This window comes from Astatotilapia calliptera, chromosome 11, assembly GCF_900246225.1.
Source record: "Astatotilapia calliptera chromosome 11, fAstCal1.2, whole genome shotgun sequence".
NCBI lineage: Eukaryota > Metazoa > Chordata > Actinopteri > Cichliformes > Cichlidae > Astatotilapia > Astatotilapia calliptera.
The window spans coordinates 30797861-30825703 of NC_039312.1; the positions used below are offsets into that span (position 1 = coordinate 30797861).

The 27843-nt window shown below is 38.3% G+C and overlaps 1 protein-coding gene across 1 annotated transcript in view; it reads left to right on the forward strand.

Annotated features, from left to right (window-relative positions):
- The first annotated feature begins 454 nt into the window (after positions 1 to 454).
- Positions 455 to 27843, forward strand: part of dgkb (diacylglycerol kinase, beta) — an 88816-nt gene continuing 61427 nt past the window's right edge. The window contains exons 1-7 of the mRNA XM_026183769.1: positions 455 to 865; positions 3254 to 3393; positions 11894 to 11970; positions 12362 to 12382; positions 12878 to 13025; positions 17457 to 17594; positions 26533 to 26582. Coding sequence (XP_026039554.1) covers positions 3324 to 3393; positions 11894 to 11970; positions 12362 to 12382; positions 12878 to 13025; positions 17457 to 17594; positions 26533 to 26582 — 504 coding nt within the window. The 5' untranslated portion in view covers positions 455 to 865; positions 3254 to 3323. The remainder of the gene's footprint in view (positions 866 to 3253; positions 3394 to 11893; positions 11971 to 12361; positions 12383 to 12877; positions 13026 to 17456; positions 17595 to 26532; positions 26583 to 27843) is intronic.

Genomic DNA, 27843 nt, shown 5'->3' on the forward strand with positions numbered 1-27843 from the left:
GAGAATGGAAAAAATTGCTCACAAAAAGCGTGCCCTCCTCCTCCACCACCTCCTCCACCTCCTGTGCATCATCTCTGTCATTTTCTATTTCCACTCTATTTGTCACCCTTTTTCGTCTTTCATTCTCAACTTGTGCTTCACCCTTCACCCTCTCTCACATCTCTGTCTTCATCTTTCTAGTTTTCCCACCTTTTTTCAGCCCTCTGGAGAGAACATCCTACAGGTTGCTGCACTTACTGCCTGCCGTTTGGAATGCTAATGTGGTCGGCTGATGTGTGACACAGTGACCAGAGTGAAGATAGCTTGAAAGGAGGAGAGAATTGGGGAGTAGTAGGGAGGGAAATGAGAAAGCCAGAGTGAAAGCGAGAGAGCATAGGACCTCCGGGTTTTCAGGGGAGGGAGGGGAAGGTGAATAACAGAGCAGTAGAGGGGAGGGATGGAGGGATGTGACGTGAGCGAGCGGGAGTATGGAAACTGATCATTGCAGGCAGAGCAGCGCTGGATGATTTTACTCTCCCTCATCCTCTCTCTCTCTCGCTCTCTCTCTCTCACCACCCCACATCCCCTGTGATGCTGCTCTGACCAGACTCTGCCTCAGAGAAAAACAAACACTAACCCATCCACATACTCATACACTGACAGGAAGCAGAGAGGGCTGCTGCTGCTCCTTCCTTCCTCTTTTTCTTACACAGATACACACTCTTCCACTCCATCTAATTGCACAACACCCACCTTGCCTTGCAGCTAAGAGAAGATCAAGAGGAGGGCACGGCAGGAATGTGAGTGAGGAGCTGCATCTGAAAACGCCTGCCCAAAAGGACTCCTCCCTCATCTGTCTTGGTGATTAACTCCAGATCTGCAGCAGGTGAGCGAGGCATGTTGAATTCTCATCTGATTCCCTGTGTTGCATGTCGCAGTGGCCACTACCTACTGATTCTCTGTGTCAAAGCATTAGTGGTGTCTGAGCTAAGATCTTCTCCAAGTCGTGTGTAACACATGGTTCTACATGTTATCTCCTCACTGCACTACTAACTGATAATGAAGCTTATCTGATAACATTTGCAGAGCTGGGTTTTGTTCAGAGGATGCCAGCTGAGTGTTTTTGTGGGGATGCACTGCAGTCAGGCAACGCCGAAAAGGAGGATGATTACAGTGCAGTGCGAAGCAGGAACGTACTGCACACACCAGTACTATATTTGAGATTGTATCTCTGTGCTGGAATTAGACTCAGTGGAGATCTGATATAAACAACAAGATTTCCCATCAGCTCCTTTTCTTTTTTTTGCTGCCTGTGCAAAACATTAAGAAAGACAGTGCAGAGCGTTTCTAGTTTAAGCTCCAGAGGCAGATCAAAGTTTATGTGAGGGAGGCTGATTCCCACGCACGCAGTGTGTTAAGGCAGCAGCACCGGTGGCTTCATATTGTGTTGCTTTATCTTGGCTATATAGTGCATATAATAATAAAGACACTCAATTAAGTATATAGGCTTGATTTAGCCTATCACCTCTTCAGAGTAACTGTGGCACAAGCTTTCTGAACATTCATTCACATGCGTATTTACACACACACACACACACACACACACACACACACACACACACACACACACACACACACACACGATCTTAGATATGATTTCAAACTAAAGTACACAAATTCATACCTCATACCAAGCACATTATTGTATATTAAATATACACAAGCGTACAAACACACACACACAGTTATTCTCCACATGAATGAACACTTGTTGATCCAGATTTTCAGTTCCCAGTTATTGGGTCAAATGCTTCACAGGCAATGTGAAACACACGCGCACATACACACACCCACACAGATGCCTGAGTGACACCTACAGAAACATCCAACTGCATCCACATTCGTTCCACAAAAATAAAAGGGAAAGCAAGGTCATGTGGATCTGAACAGCAGAGCTGTGATTTTGGCTGAATTGGTACTACTTCAGAGATGTGTTTGCATTGCGTGGCAATTCAGTATTTACTTTAATTAAAGGGCAAAAATCAGCGAGGCATGTTATCCATTCTCTGATACGATATCTAATCCTTAATACTCTCCTGTCAAACCTGAAATTAATGTTTGAACACCTTTGTTTTACATGTGATTGATGTTCTGTGTTTTGCCTTTGCTAAGTGGAGCACAATGCTTTACATCAGCCACAGAGTCTGACACGTTTTGTTTGACATCATGCTTTAAAAGCTGTTATAATGCAGACAAAAGTACTGGTGAAGCACAAACATTGACGCTACTTAATTTACCTCCAGTGAAACCCTGGATGTTGGACTCTGCTCAAAAATGGAAGTACCTGCCTACAAAAACCCATTTAGCCTGAACTTGATCACGTTGTCTTCATAGCAACCACTCAGGATGATGTTTTGAAGCAGCACCAAGGCGGATCTCTAATCTTTTAATGTCCAAATTAGGATTTTTTTTTTAAATACAAGGATCCCTCCACTTGTTGCAGACATTTCGTGATGTAACCATTTAAGCAAAACAGATGAGCTGACTTTAGATTCAGGGCTTATTTTCTTTCCTGCAGCGCTGCACATACATCACACCCATGGTCGAATTATGTATTTTTATAACTGGCTTTATTTTTTGTAATCTCTTTATTGAAATGCATATTCCAAGTACAAGGACCAAAACCACCAAAGCAACGATAGGCAGGAATATACTGCAATATTTGAGTTGTGACATTATGTATAACACAAATATTACACTTCCTGGGTTGATAGTTTTTAATTTTCATAAATTGAATTGTGAATACATGGGACTAGATATCACTTGTTTGTTTTTTAGTGTTGGGACTTGTTTCTATGTATAAAAAGATCACATTTTTTAGTGTATTTTGTACCAACATGTCTTAAACTTTAAATTATTCATCCTGCTCTGGCTAACAAACACGAATCTCAATGCTTGAAACACCAAGATCCAGCAGAGGAAGAGGGACATTTTAGTTGAGATGGCAGCTGCAGAAGGAGGAACAGGCAGGAAGAAAAAATGTGCTCTGATTATCAGAGGAAAAATAATGTATCTATTTCTTTATTGCTTTAAAATGTGCCAGCAAATGTTTGCTTTCTCCAGCTAATTGGAGAATATATGTAATCCTGTTGTGTCTTATTCAGCAACAAAGCTGTTGCGTCTTACCAGCTTTGCTTTTTGTACTGACATTATGTAAAGAAAAGATGTCTGTGGGGGTGAATCGGGCTGATTTTGATGTCTTGTTGTGTTCCAGTGTGAGACTCCCTGCTGTGTGTTGCTGCACGGGGAATGCACGGTGGATATAGAGACGTGGCCTGAACACAATGAGCAGCCAGGACAAATGGGTCACACTGACCCCAGCTGAATTCGCCTTGCTACAGGAATACACTCAGTGTGAGTAGAGGAGGTACTCTCAGTTTGCATCTGACTGTGTTAAGGAAGCTGTGCTTTTTCTTCAGGGACAATAAGAGGTGACATTACACAGTCTGGTTGATATCTGTGTCCTTAAACTGCAGCCTAAAATGTATATTGTATACAAAAGTTGGACTTGCAACTGGTGTCTTCTAGTCTTACTGACCATTCAAAGTACTTTCACAGCGCAAACCACTTTATCTGCCTTACATAAGTGTCCAATTTAGAGTCACCAATCAATCTAACATGCATGTATTTAGAATACCAGGAACAGGGAGAAGTCAAAACTGCACACAGGATTGACCACAGCACAGGAATACAGCTTCAAGGTCTGAAAAGACAAACCAGTGCCTTAAACCTGGAATCTTTCTAATGGCCAGCAGGAAGATGACTCCTCTAGTTCCAAAAAAGAAGCTTGGTCATATGGAAGTCTATAGGACAATGACTGTTTGTCATCCTCGATGCCTCAGTAATTCTGAGCTCAGTCATTAGTTGCATGTGTTAATAAATACAACATGAATTTTGTAAATCCCAGTTAGAGCCAAAAAGGAAGAAAAACATGCAGAGCCCCTCTGTTTGTCAGTCAGATCAACCTTTTACTCATCACATCCAATTTCAACAGCAAAAATGCTCAGCCTTAATGTGTCACGACATGACAGTCTATGACCAGACTTCAGAACCATGGTAACCTCAGAAAATTTGCTTAGATTCTTCTGAAAGGATGAATTTTGTTTCATTATTTTTTTTTCTTTTCATAATCACAGTCAGGTAGCTTGAGAGTCAATTATTACAAAGTATTTGTGATGATTTAACCTAACAGTAGGAGACTGGAACTTCAGTCTCTTGATCAAATGTTGGTAACTTGATATCTACTGTGTACTTTTTCCATGTTTTGTAGTAGAAATACACCAATATGCTTTCTTGGGAATGCTTAAAGCCAGATTCATTGTCTGGTTTGTGTCTGGTTTATTTAGTTCTTTGTCTAACCAGAGAGGGTTATGAGAATTAAACTAAGGGATAGGCAAAGGAGATGGACTTATGTGCAGTCTCACAAACACCGTGTCACCAAACAGTCATTATTATTCCCTCTCACCTTTTCTTCTGTTTTTCTTTAGCAAGCAGATTTGTTTACATCATACTACTCCTTATTAATTTTTTGTCCTGAAAGTATAAAGTTTTGTCTACATTCTGAGTGCAGGATTTAAGGTGAAAATCTATTTGGTGACATCTTAATAAACTGTAGATCACCTACAGGTTTAAGTTATATACACAGATCCATCTTTTAAACTAGTTTGTGTAAACTGTGTTTTCAGCCTACATTCGGACAGAAGTTAAATCAACAAGTTTCTTGATGTTCTGATCCAAACGATAAATAGTTGAAATGTTGAGGTCATGCACGGTGACTCCTCTGTGTGATACTGAGATCTAGAGTTGCCATTAAAACACTTCTCTGTTCAGGTCAGCATGAAACATGCTTCTCTGTAGATACGTCATGTATAATCAGAGGAGGATAGGAATATGAAAATGTTTCATTGTTTTGATTGAAGCTTAATGCTGACCTTGGTCTTTGAGCAGATGAGTGAAAACATTTATTGTGAAGAAGCAGAAAACTGCAATTGACTTTTCATCAGCAGATTTTTTTAAATAAAAGAGATACTTGGGATTAGATAACTAAGCCGGTAAGTATACACGGACATTTCCTGTAATTTCTCATCCCAGCATTCTGGAGAATATTGTTCTCTTACTGGGATCTATACAATAAGACTGGGCCTCATTCTGCACTTTATGCTTAGAAATGTTTTTCCTTACAGACAAAATGGATATGCATGCAAAATTACAGTTTCATGAAATGCATGCACCTCCCAGTTTTGTTTTTACCACCATGTTTGTCTTAGTGAACCAGAATCATTTTAAATTGAAAAGCCTGCACTCTATATTTGGAATCAGCATGCTGTTACTGCCACATTTCGTTTACCTCAGGGTGTATCACAGGGAGAGCACTGAAACTGAGAAAAGCCCGATCACTCACTAGGCCAGTTTTAGTTATGGACAGAGTTGAGCTAATCCCACCCAAACCATCTTCCTGCACAGCCAATTGAAAAAAAAGCACAGAAAACACTTCTGATTGGAAAGACAGATTACAGCCCACCTCCAAAGTCTCCTATTGCACAGCCTTTAAATGCAATCAGTTAACACACAGAGGTGCTCTTCTCCCTTAGTTAACCCACGCACTTTAACATAAGGGTAGATCATCACATCATGTTTTTTTTTCTGCAGTTTGGAAAATGAGTATTTTGCTTCTGCTAAGTCCATAGGAGACTTTTCCATTAGTGCTTCTTTTCTCACAGGCTGCATGGCACTGAGACAGAGCCTACGACTGTGTGACTGCATTTACTTTTCCAGTAGATGTGTGTTGCGCATTTTATTCTTTTTATAAAAGGATATTTTTACTTGTGTACTACCCTGGCAGTGAATGAGCATCATAACAACAAGAAAATAAAAAAATAAATAAAAAAAATAAATAAAACAATCCTGAGAGAGGAGAACCCACCAATTGAACAAGGACTCAAATCAGCATCTACAGGTTACATGTCAGCTGTTATAACATCAGGTCTTTGTGTTGCCCTCCTATTATTTATGACATGGCAGGCTGGAATTGAAAGCAAAGCTTAGTCTGCAATAACTAAGGCAATGAATGTTTTGTTCCCTGAGTGGTTGAGGCCTTTAAAGATTAAAAAAAAAAAAAAAAAAAAAAAGAAGGAAACCTGCTCTTGAGGAATATCACTTTTGTTGTTTAGAAATAAGGTTCTAATAGTAATTTACTCTACGTGCCTTTCATATTCAAGTAAATGTGTTTTGTAATGAATTTAAGTCACTCTTAGTTAGGTTCTAATTGGCAACAGGTCGACATAGTTTTCCTTATATAAAAAAGACGAGAATTTAACCTCTGCAACAACAAAAAAATGGCTATCCTGTTTGCTAACAGGCTGAAACATTAAAGCTGTTAGGATAAACATATCCTAGACTGATCCCTCCACAAAAAAGGAAATAGATGACGTATTCTGCTCGAACTCTCTGCTACAAAAGCAAAACAAATATGTTTAAGTATCTCCTCATTAACTCGTGTCACTGCTTTGTTTATTTAATTTTCTCCAATTCACACGTGAGTTTTGAGTTGAGGCAAGTTTTCACTTCGTCACTGGAAGTTCTTGGAAAGCTGGCAGGATTTCAGCATCATGCCTTCCGTAATCCTCCTCATAAATGGAAGCAAAACCCAGACGTTCCCGTGCACTACGCACAAACACATATTCTCTCCAGTAGCATCAAACCACCACGGTAACAACAACAGTGTGTCTGTTAATGTAAACTGCAGTGCAGTTAGAGTCGCTGTGGTTAACATCAGTTGTTCTAATTATATAATCTTGACGTTGTAATTGCCTGCTCTAACTTGTCTTGCTGATGTAGAAAACTGAAGCTGCTGAAGCGTTTAATCTTTGTGGCGAGCTATGATTGATTCATTTGCAGCCCAACAGTTGGCTTCCCTGCTCACCAGGCTGCGCTCTGGATTCCTGGAGTTTATGTTACGCTCCAACATGTTGACACATTTCATCATTTGAAATGGTACCAGGAATGGAAAATATGATGATACCTGGCATGCTGCAGGACGACGTGCACCACCCACGCATAGTTTTGGACAGACGCTGGAGATACGAACACCAGTCACAGTAAATCGTTTAAAGTGAGACAAATTATGGAACTAGCTGTGGAGAAGAATAGTTGTTACGTATTCAGTGTTTCTACAACCTAAGTGGTGTTTTTGTAGTGTCCTTGTGTAACGTCACAGTAGATGTTTCATATGTCAGTTATTTTCAGTCCCAAACAAGACATCTTTTAGTCATTTGAAACAATTTTTTATTTCATTTGCTCTTAGTTTGAATCTTAATAATTAATGCTTTCCATCTCTTTAGCTCTTGTACCAGCTTCTCACTTGGTTTAAAACAACATTGTTCTTCATTCTGTGAAACGCTCCTCTTCTTTTTGGCACATAGTGCATTATGGTGGGGTTTTTACGTGTTTTGCAAATATTTTGGGTTTGAATCATTCAAAATAGAAGAAAGGGGAGAAGGGAAGAAGTATAATAAAAAAAGAGACACATAGTGGTCATAATGGGCAATTATCTACACATGTGTGGAGGCACATGCACGTGGATGTGTGTGTGTGGAAGACAATTTCTGGATAATTATGTTTCAATGAGCTTGGGGCGATTCTTTGTGCCCTCTGCAGCTACAGGTTATTAAAATATCCCTTTATCTGAGCTATAACAATGGACATCACATCCCCTCGCCTTCCTTTTTAATCTCTACTTTTATCTCCCTTGTACTGCATCTCACCCTTCATTCTCATTAAAGTGAGGAGTTCACACTTTCATAACGATTTAATGGCCGTGTGCTGAGGCAGGCACCTAAGATCTGGCTCACAACAATTAAGAGCTTCTATCCATATAATAGATTTACTAATGCAAGTTATGTGGCAGTGAGCTGTTTAACAGAAGGGCAATTATTTACCAAAGAAGGTAAAAAAAAAAAATCCTCAGAGTGTTTATGAGCCTCAAAAACATTACATTTCTGTTCTGTTGTTCCTCATTATTGTGTGGCACAGAATGGTTAAATCATTATCCTGATAGAGAAAACACACTGTAATTCAGCTGTGCCTGCTGAATGTAACAGGCAGTGGATACATAATCACTCTGCTCGGTAATGGTTTTGCGTAGTTGGTGTGCTCATAAAGATGGTCAATAATGATGACACACAGTCAGTTCAGTGTGGGTTGTTTATTTCTAGTCTGTATTGGTAAAATGCGTCCTGAGAAAATCAAAGATCCAAAGCTATTAGTGCAGGAGGTGACAAATTGCTGTCGAGAGGGGAAGAGAGCTCAAATGCAAATGCAAATAGAGACAGAATACCTGCTATTATTAGCAATAACACATAGATTTTTGGACATGTCTTTTCTTCAGAATCTGCAGTGTGGTAAATAAGGTCCAAGCTCTTGTATAGTAACTGGTGGCTCTATAGCAGACTACATCTATTTAAGGTCTGATTCTCTGAAATACGTTTTTTTTCTATCAAATTCTTTTTATACAGGTTTATTCTTATTTGCTTTATTTCCCTTCCTTAACTGCAAGGCTAACCTCTCAACAGATCAGATGATTATAAATCTGGGGCATGCTGTTCGGTTTCATAAACAGCAGCATAACCTCAGCTTCCCGGGCTGCTGGATTTACCTCATAGCAGGTTGGGATTTTAGTTCTAGAAACATTTATTCAGCTCAAACACACAAGCAGACAAACATATGTTCACTGGACACTTCAGTTATGCCCTGTTGGAACTGGATTGGAGCCCATTTTACCTTGAGAACTGTTCTAATTATTCATGGTACAGATTCAACAAGGTGCTGGAAACATTCCTCAGACATTGGTGCATATCGGCATGATAACACCACACTATTGCTGCAAATCCTTGATGTAAATCTCCTGTTTCAGCACACCCTGAGCTGCTCTAGTAGATTAAGATCTGCTGACAATGTAGTGAACTCACCGTCAGGTTCCAGAAACCAGATTTTCACTTTGCAACATAGAAATGGTCAGCGCCAATACTCAGGTGGCCTGTGGTGTTTGTTGATGCTCCACTAGTACTAAGGGGCACAACGTGTTTTTACATTATTATTACACAACCACATTATTACATCACTACCACCAGTAACCACTGGTACCATTCATGCTGTCTTATTGTTTGCACCCAATTGTAACCCTACCATTCCAGTGCTGCAACAGAAATCAAGACAAAAAGTGAATTATGTGAATTATAACCGCAGCTTCATGTTTTTAAGCTAACAGAAGTGGCACTCAGTGTGGTCCTCTGCTGCTGTGACCTGCTTCAGTTTTTTTGATATGTTGTGCATCTAGAGATGGTCTTCTGCATTCCTTGGTTGTAACAAGTGGTTTTTTGAGTAAGGATTGCCTTGCTCGAAGCATGTCTGCTGATTCTCCTCTGACTTCTGACATCAACAAACCATTTTTGCACAGAGGGCTGCTATTTACTGGATAATTTCTTCTTTTTGGGCTCTTTATTGTAAACCGTAGGGATGGTTGTGTTGAAAACTCCCAGCAGATCAGCAGTTTCTAAAACACTCAGATCCACCACCTGATGCCAACAATCATGCTGTGCACAAAGTCCCTTAAATCATCTCTAGTCACCATTCTGATACTCAGTTTGAATTTCAGTAGGCCATCTTGACCAATGGCCAGTGCATATTTATCTGTTGGTGACGATGAAAAACAGTAATTAAACAGTAATTACTTATCAACATAAAAAATATCCCTCACAGGCCTTTTTCATTTGTATAAAGAGAGCAGAAAGATACCATACGTGAAGCACAAACTTAAACAAGCTTCTTAATGTAATTTGTAATGTGCACACACCAACTTGTGCTTAGAGAGAAATGTGAGAAAATTAACTTCACTAACATTAGAACCTGGTATCTGTAGTGCAGCAAATTGATTCAGCAGTAGGGCTCATAAACTCTCTGTAGCATGCAGTAATTATCACAGCAAATCTCTGCCTGATGAAGTTATTTTTGTCCAGTGCTGAGTGCTTAAACAGAGAGTGAAAATAATGAGCCACTGTGGTGATTTCAGTCTGTTTTTTAGTCACAGCAGTCTTTGGCATTTTGTCTCTTTCAGGGAAATGACAATAGTTATATCATTTTTGTGTGGTTCAATTCAGATTTTTAACTTTACATAATGTTTACATTTAATATTTACCCATATCGAGTTGTATTATCATGTAATATATGCTACACGCGACTGTGACCACAGTTAAAGTGGGCACACCTTCAGCTGTCTGTGTACGACTGCTTTTAGAGAGATAAATAGAGCAGATATACTGTATTCATATTCACATTTACTACATTCACCCACCTTGTCCCCCAACTGCCTATGCTGAGTCTGACTGTCACACATTAGTCTGCACTGGATGTAACAATACCTGCATGCAGTAGCAGTGGCACATCTGTCACAGAAATGCTGCAGGTTGAATTGGTAGTGGAATTAAAATTATCCAGCAGAAAAAGAGCAGCAGAAGGATGAAATCACAGCTGCAGCTGAGGTCCGAGCAACAACCACACCGAGGCACCGCCTCAATCATCAATGCTAGACAAACATCTGCATCTCAGCCAGTGGGTGTATAGAGATTGGTTATTAATAAGTAATGAGCAGTAAATATTTGCTTAGTTTTCCCTTAACTTGAAAGATACAGTAATTTGGCTATACAAATACACCAGCTGTTCATATGGACTAGAAGGAATACAAAGGTTTTGGTATATTTAAATCCTGTACACTCTACCTCTAACAATAAAATTAGATCATACTGTATATAAAATATTCACACTTGTAGTTTTCTAGCTGTTAATTTGCTACAACTATAAACTGAGTGTTCAGGATTTATTTTTCCATGTCACGACAAAATATAGCGCTTACATCATAAATGAGAAGTATTTTTTAAAAATGCTAAAGATGTATCTACCAAAAATAAAAAATAAAAATGAAAATTATTCAGGGCTATTTTATTCTTCTGTCTGCCTTAGAAGTAGTACCTTATACAAGTTAAGTGTATTATGTTTGTGTATTATTTTATTTCAAGTGAATACTTTTTCCCAGAACTTGTAATTTACCACATTTTTTACATCTTAGGGGAATTAACCTGATGCATTTTCCTTTATCTAAGTACTAATTCACTTTGCAAGCAGCCTGCATATTTCATTAATGGTCCATCTCTTCCCTGCTGAAAATAGTTATTTGGTATTGTATTTGTTTTAGTATGTTATTGTGACCTTTACATGTGTTCACAATTCTGTTTTATCTAGTTGTTATCCCCGGTTGGTGTTTTCAACTCCTGCCCTGTATTTGAACTTGAGGTACTTTTACAAATGTCTGCCATGCCTGTTTACGTGTCCTGTTAAAGGCCATGGCTGGTTTGTAGTTGTACTAAATGTGGATGATATATTTAATGAAGCCCTGAATAATGGTTAATATACAAAATGATCTAAAAGATATTAAGTCAGGTTTCATTCATGGTCTGACCTTTACAGTTGGTAGAGCAGAATACATCTTCACAGGTCTGACTCACATATGGAGGTGTGTCTCCCTGTAGGCATCAAAATGCTGCATCCAAGTTAAATCAGCAATACTGAGTGCATGACGTGCATGCCTCTATAGCACTTACAGGTGCATCCACACCTGCATGGGTACAGAAAAAAATGACACCTACTGCAGATAGGGTAACTCCATGAACCCACATTTGTTTTTATAAATTAAAAACCAGAAAATGCAAAGTACTTTGAACTATATAATATAACTGAATTATGTAGATATCAATCATATATAAAACATAACACAAATAAAGCATGTCTGAATGTTTTCTCATAGACTCAACCAAGAAGCTGAAGGATGTGCTGCAGGAGTTCCATGGAGATGGTGTGTTGGCTAAATACAATCCAGAAGAGGTATGTTCAGTTTATACTGGATTATATAACACATAGTTTATAGTCTATTGACTCAGGAAATGCCAACAGCAAGCATATATCACACTTCAGCATTTCTTTCCGAAAACATGAGTAAGTGATTTAGAGAGATTTTAAACATGCATACATTTTAAAGATAAAACAATAATTAAGAACGCAACTAAAAAAAAAAAATACTCAACTACTAATTGCTGCATCATAACAGTTCACAAATCTCTAATTCAATAACAGATAATCACAACTACATAACTGCATTTTCAAAATGTGTGTAAATATGTGATGTGCTTATTTTGTGCATTTTAAATGACATAACCATGTGATACTTCCATGAATATGTCGCGATTCTTTCTTTCTTCAATGCTGCGGAGTGTAGAAGCAGGAAATTCTCAGCCAGGTATCTGCTGTCTCTTCCTCTTGATTTATTTTTCATTTATTGTCTGTGTTTTTCTAGTTTCTCTAATCACTAAATAATTGAACTCTCTTAAGGATTGTAGAAACTTCTAGAGGCAATGCAACCTATTGCAGGAAAATATTAAACCCTTAAAGTGTTTACCACAATCTGGCAATAACCATGTGCGTGAGCAAAATGACATTAAAAAAATAGGCTCACTGTTGTATCTGTCTGAACACAACTTGCAAATTGATACAGCTAGCAAAACACAACAAAACAAAAACAGTTGTCATCAAAGCTGCATAAAAAGGCATCTGTATGTAGGCCACACATAGTGCAGTAAATAAAAGAAGCTAAAACCCAAAACAATTCAGACATAGCCAAGTACAAAAATGTGCAACATTTTGCAAAATATTGAAAACATGATACTGAAAATCCTCGGCATTTCACTCAAACCTGAATTCAACAACTAGCGCTCTTATTTTTATTTTGTTTTAGGAGATTGACTTCCAGGGCTTTAAGGTCTTTATGCAAACATTCCTGGAGAGTGAACTCCCTGAAGAGTTCTGTCAACACCTTTACATGTCGTTTAGCAACAAAGGACCCAAACCCAGTCCCTCATCTTCTGACAAACCTCGAGTCTCTGGTAAGTGTAGAAAAGAAATTCTTTCCCTAACATGCCCTCAGTTCATAAACACAGCATGTTGGTGTTTTATAGTCAGTGATGTGTATAAGAAAACATCCCCACTTGTGTTGCTAAGGTTCAGCCAATATGTCAGTTATTCTCGTCCTTCACTGCGCTTCTTTTGGGGATTGTTATTGTCATCGTAGAGAATGAATCACTTTACTCTTCCTTTGCTGTGTGAAAAAAAATGGCGCCGTCACTGTTTCTGTTTTGTGCCATTGGACAATTTATTCAATTTAATGCCAAGTCCAGCCCGATGGCACTCAGTGTAAATTGTAGTGTAGAAGCTGCCAATTGACTTGGCAATAGTTTTGTTTGTTTATAGCAATATACTAATGTCTCATTTGTGTGTGGTAATGACTAACTGATATTAAAATAATACTTAACACTTCAGATCAGTCCTCGTTCAGACAGCATCTCCTGCACTGCCACTTGGCTTTGACACCTCCTTGACTGCCTACCAGCTCAGATAATTAATAATAAAGTCTGTCTCGTGTCACTGAGTGCTAAAAAGCAACATGTGTTTTATCTTCAAGTGACCAGGCTCTCTAGCTCTCATTAGATAAGGTTTTTATGAAGTTTCATTGTCCACAGAGGAAGGAGGTTGGGGTGGATGATTAGAATTTTTGAGACAATAAACTCAGAGTAAGTTGGGCAAAACTGTCTTGGTATTGTTTTTATTACACTTCTAATATTGGCGGCCTTTAATAAATCCTCAATAAAAATGTCAAAATACAAAATGTAATCTTAATTTATGGTTTTCATAAACTGAACAATAAACTTGTATAACCATAATGTTCAGTTTATTGTGGTATATTTCTCCAGTGTGATATCATGACACACAAGGTGACTAAGCAGTGAGAACAGTGTGTATGTGAACTAGCTATTGACTATACTGCCAGAGCTTGAGTTGGCTAATCTCCTGGTTCAGCTTTACTTCATGTATAATAGGTCCAAAAGGAAAACTTAAGCAGATCACTCAAGGTTTAAAAATAAATAAAAGAAAATGAGGGAAAAATATTTTCTCTTCCCATAATAAATAAAAAAGGTGTTTAAACATCTGTTTGTCTGCCTTATAAGAACAAATACATGAAACATATATAAACTTAATAGCAATGTTAACAACAATATTAATAATGAACTTTCGTGTGTGTGTGTGTGTGTGTGTGTGTGTGTGTGTGTGTGTGTGTGTGTGTGTGTGTGTGTGTGTGTGTGTGTGTGTGTGTGTGTGAGAATGAGTAGATAAATAAATAAAAATAAATACAATAAAATAGATAAAGCCCAAACCAAGAGATTCAGTTAAAACATAACATTTCTGGTACCAAATATTCTGAATTTTTTTGAATACATTCAACCATTTTTAAGATATAGCTTCTTTTCTTTTTACATGCAGTGAACAAATCTGTCATAAGCACTCTGTTTTTGGAGGATACCTTTTCTGGCATAATGCATAGATGGAAAATCATATCTAAGACATTAGTTGTAAGTGTATATTGTTATTTAAGTGGAGAACTTTTTGGAATAATGGGTTGTCTAACAAAAACATCAGCTTTGTTTCATGAAACAAGACAGCTGCACCATCTGTGTGAAATGTCAGCTTCAGATAAAGTACAACCGGACCTCATTCTAAGTGTCCTAACAATAATTACAAAACAAACTCAGAATTGTCATGACTCCCAGCTTTGGGAAAGATAACCTTGTAGTAGAGCTATTCACAAATTTCTGTTAAAACTATGTAAATAATGTGTAGCAAATGTTTGTGTAGGCTTGATTAAATGTAAAATTTTCATAACTAGGTTTCCTCCAAAAACATTGTATTGTTCCTAATTACTGTGAACTTAAATAACAATAACTAAAAATGATGTGTGATGATGTGTGTGGGCTTTAGTTGTTACATTTGATTTGAAGCACAGTTAAAATAATGGAATTGCCTCCCAGATTTAGACGTGTTTCTGCCATTGAACCACAGGAAAAAATGAGTTTATTATAGAAAGGTTATATAAAAAAATGTTCTCCAGTTACTAGTCTTATTCTGTGACTGGAAATTGAAAACTTTCCTTGTGGAGATTGAGGAGTACTGGAGTACATTTACAGCAAAACAATGAGGTTTCTATAACTGCCATTCTATAAATTCATTTGTAGCCTTACATAGAGGCATTATTTTTTTCTTGAAAGTAATACTTGGTTAGCTGGTAGTGCATTAGTAAGTAAATTAATAATCATAAAGAGTGAACATAATATCCTAATATAGTTTGAATACACAGCCTGGTAATTGGTTTGATTCAAAGGTTTAAAGAATCTTAACAGGTTACTGTATTTACTCATGTATTAAATGTAAGTTTAACTCAATCAGGACAAAAGCTGTCCACAGAATAAAAAAACTTAGAAAAATAACAAGAAATATAGTTTACCTAAGGCCATTAACTTAGATTATTCATATCATGATCTTTTGCACATGCAGCATTTGATCACATTGTTTGCCCCAATTACGAGGCTGTGTGAAACTGGATCAGTGCAGCCTGTGCGAGTGTTTCGATTCGCCCTTATTGATCCAGCATGCTAGCTATAAGCCCTCCCATCACCCTTTGTGTCCATCTAATGACACAGAATGAAGCAAGTGATATGTTTTAAAGAAGAAACTCAGACATTAATGAGAAACCAAACCCAAATTCCTGTTTTCAGGTCCAGTAAATTTAAAGCTTAGTCTTCACAGTTCATTTGGTAGACGGTTGCCCTAATTTGTGTCATTAATAGCGGACCTTTTCTTGCACTTATAAAGGACATATTTTTCTAATGTATCCGTTTTCTCTTAAACAACAGAACTTCTCTATTTATGGTCACTTAAAAAACCCAGTATTCTCTTCAGTTCATTGTGTGTCATGACCTATGACATTTATCCACCCATGGGATGAATGTGAGGTCGTTATGGAATCATTATTGTTAAAGTTACCCAATCTCGCTACTGCTACTGCCGTCTGAGGAATTTTGCTAAGTATTAACTTTTAATGGCACTCATTTGTCATGATTGATTTTCCCTCTCAGTTAGGCCATTGTAACACTATTTAAACTGGTATCAATCAGAAATCAGTCAGTAAATTAAAAATGCAATAGAAAGACCCCTAAAAATTTGTTTTCAAAGTGACATTAAGATTTTGTTATTACTTTAAAGGCCCTTCATGGCCTGGGAGACAGTAGAATTGGAGAGACAGTAGAATTCATGTCTCAGCACAATCTGACATTTTGTCATTTTACTTCTTTAACTATTACATTTAGTTTAGGTTATTAGGTTATTATTTTGTGCTGTTTTGACTTTGCATTTGAGTCTTGCATGTCTTTATTGATGTGAAAATGGTTTCTAAGATTTAATCTTAGTGTTTAAATTTTTTAGTTTTTTAATCTTTGATTTGATGTTGTGTGTTTTAATTTTGTAAAGCTGGTTTTTCTACATACTCCTACAGAGTAGGAGTACAGATGTTACTCACTCCTGTAGGCTTTATTTTGAGCTTTAGTTTTCCCATAACAAGAGAAACATTATCTATTTATGTTTTCTGTTTGCTTTATTTTATTTTATGTGAGCACAGTGAATTGATAATGTAGCTAACACTACTAAGTGTTTGCCTCTGCCCTACCCTCTCTGCTCACACTGCATTTTAACACTGACAAATTTCGAGTAAATCTGTTCTCATTTGCATATTTTTCTCTTTTTGTTGTCACACTGTGGTACAAACACGGAATATTGAATGAAACACAACCCATTAAGACTAATGTAAAACAGCTGCCCCTTTCAAAACATTTATAACCTGCTTCTCTGCACAGCTAAAATCCCAGTGTTACAGCTTAAAAACAACAAGAAAGAAACAAACAAAAGACAAACAAACAAAACAGCTGATTGGGTTTTTCTACGTGTTGTACTTGACTGTAATGTACGTGTTATGTACTATATTGTGACGTTTACAGCATTTTCACTGAGCAGCTTAGTTCTCCAATACTCACAAATGAGAGGCTGTCACAGTGGCATTAACCTTTATGTATATAACCACTATAGTCTCATCTTCAGTGGACCAGCTGACCTTTCAAAGGAGAGTGGGACCTTAAAAGGACAAGAGCTAAAGCAGAGTAAACAGCAGAGTTGCAGCAATGTAGAGCATGAAAATATGTGTCAATTTGTTCATTTTATGCCAAATTATGAGGCTGTAAATAATAAGTATATTGATTTGGACCATTAAACACAATGTGATAGGGCTGAAGTATTGTCATCCCTAGACACCATACACATGCAGATTGTTCTGACTATATATGACTGATATCAGACATCCAAACCCAGTAGCTTATTGGGCTAACATTAGAGGTGGCATAAAGGATGTTTTAACCTTTCATGTGTTGGTCCTGCAGGACTAAAGCTGATCAAAGGCAACTCCACCCCTCTGAAGACCCCTACTCTGCCCAGGCCCCTAGATACAGTGCAGCTTAAGGACATTGTGTGTTACCTCTCCTTGCTAGAGGGTGGGCGTCCTGAGGACAAGCTTGAATGTGAGTATCATCCTATGTCACATGTCTGGGGCCTATGTTAATATGCAGTAAACATCAGCAGTAATGTGCAGATAGTGATTGTACTTCTCCTAACACTATGCAATATGCAAAAAACACTGGGAACCTTGAATATACAAATAAAAAGATAAAATGCAGATGCCAAACAACTGAGGTACCAGTAGGCAGAAGAAATGTCACTGGTTGTTAGAGCTCAGTGGGTGAAAAGCAGTTTTTCAGGCCAAATAAGGTCAAACTGAAGCCCAGTGAAAAAGACAAGAGAGTGAGAGGGAGCAAGGCAGTGACTCCTGGCAAAGTGATATCTCTTTGTCTGTGGATGCATGCTCTAGTGTGTGCTTATTAGCAAAATAATAATAAACCACACATGCCTCATATGTACCAACCTTTCTGTTAAGAAACTGTGACTCTTTGGTCAAAAAAATAACTCATGGTCAAAAAATAACCAGTGTTAAAACACATCTCTGTGAACTGAATGAGATCTAGAAAAAGACTCGTAACAGTGTGAAGTGGTTCCTTCTGAATGTGCTTTTTTAAGTGTGGGGACAACCTTAAAAAGAACCTTCAGTAAAGGTTTGAAAAATGTTGACCTTTGTTCTCAAGCTGTGATTGTGCTCTGAAAAGCTCTCGGTCCTTGACTTGCCTATGGATGTTTAGCTCAGCCAGTTTTTCACATTTTCTTTTTCTGTTTGGGCTTTGATGAAGGATTTGTGGAATTCTTAAATCTAAAAATATTTCAGTGGTAGACTTTTTTTAACGAATACCCAAAGAAGATTTTTTTTAATGTAATATATTTCCTGTTGCAATAGTAAATGTTCATATAGACCCATTCATGTTTTGGTGAGGATTCAGTGCAGCTTTATTTTTTTAATTTTTTTGTATCCAGTAGGAGTTTGTCTGTATATAGTCCAATTTCTTTTAAACTACTTTGAAGTATAATTTGAGTGATAAAAACTTTGCTTCATGAGGTAGTCAATTGAAATGGTTTTCCAACAAGATCTCAAATTTGGACTCATCAGACCAAAGCACAGATTTCCACTGGTCGAATGTCCATTCCTTGGGTTTCTTGGCCCAAACAAATCTCTTCAGTTTGTTGCTTTTTCTTAGCAGTAGTTTAATAGCAGCTATTTGACAAAAACGGCCTGATTCACGCAGTCTCCTTTGAACAATTGATGTAGAAACATGCCTGCTACGGGAACTCTGTCTTGCATTTACAATGGCTTGCAAAAGTATTCAGCCCCCTTGAATTTTTCCACATTTTGTCACATTACAGCCACAAACATGAATCAATTTTATTGGAATTCCCCGTGAAGGACCAACACAAAGTGGTGCACACGTGAGAAGTGGAACGAAAATCATTCATGATTCCAAACATTTTTTACAAATAAATAACTGAAAAGTGGGGTGTGTGCAATTATTCTGCCCCCTGAGGCAATACTTTGTAGAATCACCTTTTGCTGCAGTTACAGCTGCCAGTCTTTTAGGGTATGTCTCTACCAGCTTTGCACATCTAGAGACTGAAATCTTTGCCCATTCTTCTTTGCAAAACAGCTCCAGCTCAGTCAGATTAGATGGACAGCGTTTGTGAACAGCAGTTTTCAGATCTTGCAACAGATTCTCGATTGGATTTAGATCTGGACTTTGACTGGGCCATTCTAACACATGGATATGTTTTGTTTTAAGCCATTCCATTGTTGCCCTGGCTTTATGTTTAGGGTCGTTGTCCTGCTGGAAGGTGAACCTCCGCCCCAGTCTCAAGTCTTTTGCAGACTGCAAGAGGTTTTCTTCCAAGGTTGCCCTGTATTTGGCTCCATCCATCTTCCCATCAACTCTGACCAGCTTCCCTGTCCCCGCTGAAGAGAAGCCCCCCCAGAGCATGATGCTGCCACCACCATATTTGACAGTGGGGATGGTGTGTTCAGAGTGATGTGCAGTGTTAGTTTTCCTCCACACACAGCGTTTTGCATTTTGGCCAAAAAGTTCCATTTTGGTCTCATCTGACCAGAGCACCTTCTTCCACATGTTTGCTGTGTCCCCACATGGCTTGTGGCAAACTGCAAACGGGACTTCTTATGGGTTTCTGTTAACAATGGCTTTCTTCTTGCCACTCTTCCATAAAGGCCAACTTTGTGCAGTGCACGACTAATAGTTGTCCTATGGACAGATTCCCCCACCTGAGCTTTAGATCTCTGCAGCTCGTCCAGAGTCACCATGGGCCTCTTGGCTGCATTTCTGATCAGCGCTCTCCTTGTTCGGCCTGTGAGTTTACAGTGGGGCAAAAAAGTATTTAGTCAGCCACCGATTGTGCAAGTTCCCCCACTTAAAATGATGACAGAGGTCAGTAATTTGCACCAGAGGTACACTTCAACTGTGAGAGACAGAATGTGAAAAAAAAATCCATGAATTCACATGGTAGGATTTGTAAAGAATTTATTCGTAAATTAGGGTGGAAAATAAGTATTTGGTCACCTCAAACAAGGAAAATCTCTGGCTCTCACAGACCTGTAACGTCTTCTGTAAGAAGCTTTTCTGTTCCCCACTCGTTACCTATATGAATGGCACCTGTTTGAACTCATCATCTGTATAAAAGACACCTGTCCACAGCCTCAAACAGTCAGACTCCAAACTCCACCATGGCCAAGACCAAAGAGCTTTCGAAGGACACCAGGAAAAGTATTGTAGACCTGCACCAGACTGGGAAGAGTGAATCTACAATAGGCAAGCAGCTTGGTGTGAAAAAAATCAACTGTGGGAGCAATCATCAGAAAATGGAAGACATACAAGACCACTGATAATCTCCCTCGATCTGGGGCTCCACGCAAGATCTCATCCCGTGGGGTCAAAATGATCATGAGAACGGTGAGCAAAGATCCCAGAACCACACGGGGGGACCTGGTGAATGACCTGCAGAGAGCTGGGACCAAAGTAACAAAGGTCACCATCAGTAACACACTACAACGGCAGGGAATCAAATCCCGCAGTGCCAGACGTGTTCCGCTGCTGAAGCCAGTGCATGTCCAGGCCCGTCTGAAGTTTGCCAGAGAGCACATGGATGATACAGCAGAGGATTGGGAGAATGTCATGTGGTCAGATGAAACCAAAGTAGAACTTTTTGGTATAAACTCAACTCGTCGTGTTTGGAGGAAGACGAATACTGAGTTGCATCCCAAGAACACCATACCTACTGTGAAGCATGGGGGTGGAAACATCATGCTATGGGGCTGTTTTTCTGCCAAGACGACTGATCCGTGTTAAGGACAGAATGAATGGGGCCATGTATCGTGAGATTTTGAGCCAAAACCTCCTTCCATCAGTGAGAACTTTGAAGATGAAACGAGGCTGCGTCTTCCAACATGACAATGATCCAAAACACACCGCCCGGGCAACAAAGGAGTGGCTCCGTAAGAAGCATTTGAAAGTCCTGGAGTGGCCTAGCCAGTCTCCAGACCTCAACCCCATAGAAAATCTGTGGCGGGAGTTGAAAGTCCGTGTTGCTCGGCGACAGCCCCAAAATATCACTGCTCTCGAGAAGATCTGCATGGAGGAATGGGCCAAAATACCAGCTACTGTGTGTGCAAACCTGGTAAAGACCTATAGTAAACGTTTGACCTCTGTTATTGCCAACAAAGGTTATGTTACAAAGTATTGAGTTGTATTTTTGTTATTGACCAAATACTTATTTTCCACCCTGATTTACGAATAAATTCTTTACAAATCCTACCATGTGGATTCATGGATTTTTTTTTTTCACATTCTGTCTCTCACAGTTGAAGTGTACCTCTGGTGCAAATTACTGACCTCTGTCATCATTTTAGGTGGAGGAATTTGCACAATCGGTGGCTGACTAAATACTTTTTTGCCCCACTGTAGGTGGACGGCCTTGTCTTGGTAGGTTTACAGTTGTGCCATACTCCTTCCATTTCTGAATGATCGCTTGAACAGTGCTCCGTGGGATGTTCAAGGCTTGGGAAATCTTTTTGTAGCCTAAGCCTGCTTTAAATTTCTCAATAATTTTATCCCTGACCTGTCTGGTGTGTTCTTTGGACTTCATGGTGTTGTTGCTCCCAATATTCTCTTAGACAACCTCTGAGGCCGTCACAGAGCAGCTGTATTTGTACTGACATTAGATTACACACAGGTGCACTCTATCTAGTCATTAGCACTCATCAGGCAATGTCTATGGGCAACTGACTGCACTCAGACCAAAGGGGGCTGAATAATTACGCACACCCCACTTTTCAGTTATTTATTTGTAAAAAATGTTTGGAATCATGTATGATTTTCGTTCCACTTCTCACGTGTACACCACTTTGTGTTGGTCTTTCACGGGGAATTCCAATAAAATTGATTCATGTTTGTGGCTGTAATGTGACAAAATGTGGAAAAGTTCAAGGGGGCCGAATACTTTTGCAAGCCACTGTATCTGTGCTCTAATCTGAGGTGCTGTTAACTTGCAATTTCTGGGGATGGTGACTCGGATGAATTTATCCTCTGCAGCAGAGATGATTCTTGATCTTCTTTTCTGGGGGTGGTCCTCATGTGAGCCAGTTTCGTCTTAGCGCTTGATGGTTTTTACGACTCCACTTGGAGACACATTCAAATTTTTAGCAATTTTCCAGACTGACTGACCTTCAGTTCTTAAAGTAATGATGGACTGTCGTTTCTCTTTACTTAGCTGATTGGTTCTTGCCATAATATGAATTCTATCAGTTGTCAAATAGGGCTCTCAGCTGTGTACTAACCTGACTTCTGTACAACACAACTGATGTCAACAAAGCAAAGGGAGACTACTTTGAGGAATCCAAAATATAAAACATATTTAGAGTTATTTATAAAATTTTTCTTGACATAATTTCTTGACATTTTTCTTTACATAATTCCATATAAATTGCTTCATATATCTGATGTCTTCAGTATGTGTCTACAATGTATAAAGTAGTAAAAATAAAGAAAAAACATTAAATGAGAAGCTGTTTCTAAACTTTTTACTCTAATGTATATATAATCTACTAACAGAAACCCACCTGCTGTTCAAACTTTTTGTTTGGTTGGCCGATGACAAGAAAGTTGGGTCGGAAGAAGGAAGAAAGAAGCTAAAACTGGTTCTGTAAGAAATTGGATGGATCGAATCATCCAAAACTCCTTGATTAGAGTCCAAGAATAAAATTATGGAATTGGAAATTAGCAGTTAGTTCCCTTTATTATAAATGATGCTCAACAATTAGTAAAATACTCAACTCAAACTGTCTTGTTGCAGTCAAAATATTTCCTTAATAACTTTGTACCTGCTGGTTTCTTTGTTTGGTTTGCTTTTTTTTCTCAGCATTTTATCTGAGTGAGTCAGACTTTCCTGAGATGTTTTTGGTAATTAAGAAGTGCATTCAACTGAATTTTTTTTCTTATTGCATTATTCTTTACTTAAAACGAATTAAGGTAAAATGTTTCCTCTTGCAGCCAGTCTTATCAGCCATTAACATTTTGGGTTTTCTAAACTCAGAGGTTCTAATCTGGCCACAGCCTAAATGCCTATTTTATTATAAATGTAAAAATCAATCTTTTTTTTCTGCATCTCCACTTTCTGTCTTAATGCAGATCACCTTCTTTTAAAGTGATCTTCTGAGCTCCCATAAAGCTTCACCAACAGGTGTTTGATACCTCATTTTGGCAGTCTATTGACACACCTCTTAATTGCAGTCATTGCATATATTATTCACAACGTTTTCTCAATTGGACAGCAGCCGTTTTTTCTGTGTTGCTATAATGCTCATGCTTCTGCTAAATTATCGAGTAATGTTGCTCCCATTAAGCAAAGGGGATTATTAAATAATTCAGCAGATGGTACCTGTGACTGGGAACACATTATGGAATTAACTACGGGTGATGTGTCATTGCTGCACCCTGTCCCTGTAAACCGCTGTGGGCTTTAACATGTTATTTCGGTAGAGGATGGCTCCCTCTTCTGGACTGTTTGAAAAGGCACAGCACAGATTTAAAGTGGTTCTTAGACACATATGTGCTGCTTTATTTACATCAGGTTCATTAAAAATTAAAATAGCTTTAAAAAAATACAAATTGCATGTAAATGTACAAATAAAAATGAGAAAGACAATAAAAATAAATTTAAAAATTCCCACTTTCAGGTATTTTTGCTACAGGCCATTAAAAACTTTAAGAAAACACTTCTTATGATAACAAAATGATTAAAGGTCAAAACTAACAAAAACTTACAATACCGTTTTTTCTTTTTATTGTTGATTTTTAAATAAAAGGTAGTTTATATCATTTAATTATTTATACCTAATATTTATTTCTGAAATAAAATGTGTAGTGAAGGGTTTGTAGTAACATTATTCCACTAATAAACAGGGGGCAGTAGTACACATATACAGCAATGCACCCACACTTTCTACCAAATGTGGATGCAAACTTAATCAAGTTGTGGCTTATTAAAGCTGTTTCTGTGGGGGAAAATTAATTTTGGCAGTTTGTTAAAGGTGAGTAAGTTTTTTATTAATTAACTTTTTAAAAATTATTTATTTATTTTCAATGCAGACCTCCTGGGACACATATCAAGTTTCACTTACAACTGTCACACTGCCGTTATTTATGTTTGATCCCTGTTTACAGTTTTAACTGGCCTCACCAAAGTCCATAAAATGTAGTTCTCATTTTTCTTTTAGATGATAACAATGACCTGAATAGTAATCAGGAAACAGCTGGGTTTGAGTGAAGATACATTTGAACTTATTTGCAGTCACAATTATTTTAAAGATTTGTATGTTTGAAAGAAATTTCTTTTCTTATTTCAGCCCATTTGTACTACATGGTATCATGTCAACACCTTTTTCGCTCTCTTTACTTTTGGGTCCTCTTTGATCACTACAGTCACCCCCTTCTAACACCCTCAACCTCCACCCAACAGCAGACACCAGGATCAGCCACCACCATCACCTCTGTTTCCCTGGAAACTGGCAATTAGCTCCTTGTTAGTGGCCTGACAAGCTGCCATGTGACATCAACTCTTTAGTGATGATGTCAGTAGCCACGATGTGCTGCACCCAAGCCAGGCTGGAGGTGGGGCAGTGTTTTTTTTCTATTTATAGGCATTAGCCTGAAACAGTGTGCACAGCCATTTCCTGTTGATGTTGTTGTCACAGCTCAGCAGGACTTATAGTACTGTGCAAAACCATTCATATCATTATATTTTGCAAGGAACATTAGAAATAGTTTTAGCGGCGAAAAAACTGCAAACACACAGAAATACATGGAAATACCATAGTAAGGCAAAAAAACAGAGTTTGTGCAATTATAACTAGCTTGAAAATAGCCACCCTTGGCTTTGATGTTGGACAAGCTTTTAAGTAGTTCTTCAAACTTCTTGGAGGATATTACAAAAGTCTTTGGGTGATGCTGGCTTTTGTGCTGTTCCCTGTCAAGATGTTCCCCCACTGCTTCAATAAGCAAATAAGGTCTGGGCTCCTTTCAGGTGCAAACACCAAAGACGTCTAGCTAGTATTTTTCCTGGAAAATTAAAAGTAGAGAAGTGCTTAAAACTTTATATAACTCTGCAAGAGATGCACATATGCACATATGCTATGTGTAAGGTGTTTTTGCCTCAAGTTGTGAAACAAGTTTGCGGTTCCCACCTTTAGCTGGAAGTTTTCTTGCATATTTAGCAAAATACTTCACTTTGTTGCAGTTTGATGAAGCATTTTAGGTACTAAATCATCATTGAAGGTTTACATGCAGTTCTGACTCTGTTGCTATTGCAACAACATTGCAATATGACAGTTTTGCATCAGGTAAAAATTTCTAACAGGCAATATGATATGCAGCAGGCCTAATTCCAATGTGAATCATAATCTGCTGATACCTTTCTGTGTTCATAATTTCATTAATTCCGACAATATCCCCAACACCACTGATTGAAATGCAGGCCCCAAACCATGACACAGCCTCCACCATGTTTTACACATGACTGTAGATATTCAAATTTAAATTCGTCACTCCATTAGGCCTGCTGCCACTGATTTTCAGTCCAGTTCTTATGTAATTTGACATACCCCAGGCTTTTCTCACCATTTCCTTTCCTTCTCCCGGGTCCTGTGTCAGGTTTTCAGATACTGTTTATATGCTCATCTGCTGTAAATAGGATTTTAGGCCTGCTACTTTTCTGTCCACTACTTGCTCAGTTTCCCTACGGTTTTTAAGGACACACTGCACATCGTCTCGAAATACGCGTTCAACTCTTCGGGGATTCAAAAAAACAAAAACACTATTTTGCCTATCAGACTGTGCTATCTTTTAAACTTTTTAAATAGTCAACTAAACAAATTGTAACAGTAGACAGACTACTAGTAACAAAGTTGCTAAATTTTCTGCTATGTGCTCCCCTGGGGGGGTGGTAAGGGGTCTTTTTATGCTTGAATGATCCACAGATCATGGTTCAACTAGTCCAATACATTCCCCTGTAAGGTGCAAAGAACCAGACTGAAAATAAGAGCAAGACTAACCAAAAAATAAAGGTCAGAAATATTATTGGTTTAAATCACAAAAAAAAGACTTGCTTTTTGACACAAAAATATAAAGAAGTGAGGAATGATTCAAGATTTTGTCACAGCGCCATAAAATTACTGACGTTAAGAGATGATCAATCACATCTGTGATTTAGGAGCTGTCCGTTTCCATGGTGACACTTTTAAATGGTAATTGGGGGACACTTAAAGTTGCAGCTTCAGAGGCTGATGAGACAGCTGCTGAGATAAAGACTTTGGTTTTCCTCTGCGTACACTGACGTGATATTGGCACTGAAGAGTGTAGCCAAAGCTAGAGTGGCACTAAATACTGACCTGAAAGGCGGAGAAACTTTGGAGAATCCAGGATGTTACTACAATAAGCTGACATTTTCTTTTTGTCTCCATAGTCATGTTTCGACTCTACGACACAGATGGAAATGGCTCCTTGGACAGCTCGGTAAATATTTCCCTTTTGGAGTGTTTGTTTTGATTTACAAAATCAGGATCCTACCTCAGAATACTTTAGTTTTTAATGAGCAAAATGGTTTTGTTATTGTTTTTTTATGAGCTTTTATGGCATTGATAATATTATATATGCAACATTATATAAGCTCAAGTTCCACTTGCCAATTAGTATTCTTGACTGACAAATGGCTGACTGGCTACTGTGATTTACCCACATAAGCAGATGAGTTTATAGAGAAAACCCATATGAGAGAAACAGAAAAAAATCCAGCAATTATATGGGGAGAAATGGCTTGTTGATGCCAGAGGTCAGTGGAGAATGGCCGGATTAGTTTGTTGTAATAGGAAGGCAACACTAACTTGGCTAAGAACAGGAATCTGAGGCTGAAATTCACACGGGCTCAACAAAATTAGACCTATCTTCCCATGTGATGTCTGTGCTTTGGATGCATGGTTGGAGGGGTCCTATTTCACTGCAGGTGTAAACTTTGCATGTGACAAATAAAAGTCTCCATCCATCCATTCATCCATCCATCCATCAAACCAAACACTGGGAAAATGTTACCTGGCTTCTTGAACATGACAATGAGTTCACTGTACTTAAATTGCCTCCACAGTCACCAGATCCTATAGAACACCCTTGGAATGTGGTGGAATGGGAAATTCCTATCATGGATTTGCAGCAACTGTATGATACTATCGTGTCAATATGCAGCAAAGTCTCTGAGGGATGTTTCCAGCCCCTTTGTTGGATTTATGACATGAAGAATAAAGTTAATTCTGGAAACAAAAAGTGGTCCAAACTAGTACTAACAAGGAATATCTACTGTCATAAAGTGGTCAGTGAGCATTTAAGCAATCCAGTGGCTTGTCCGATGACATAGATTTTCAGTTTTTCAGGGTTTCTGAGACTTTTTTTCTGTCAGGTAACAGATATCCAGCTCTGTTCACCACTTAGATAACTTTTTAAATAAAAAATTATAATATTTAACAGCTAAACTATCATCAGATGATAGTCGATGGTTTCAAGGGTGGATTCATAATAATAGACTATATGATTTGCAAGCTGTCTTTTGTAAACGTAAGATAACGTTTTTTGCTGATTATCTTTCTAATATCTCTGTATTTTCTTCTTCAGTTCTTCTCCCTTGATCTTTTTTTCTAAATGTTATCAGTTAATCTCCATTTTTTTTAATCATTTCTGTCCATCAGATTCTATTTCTCTGTATGTCTGTTTCTCCATCAACAAAATC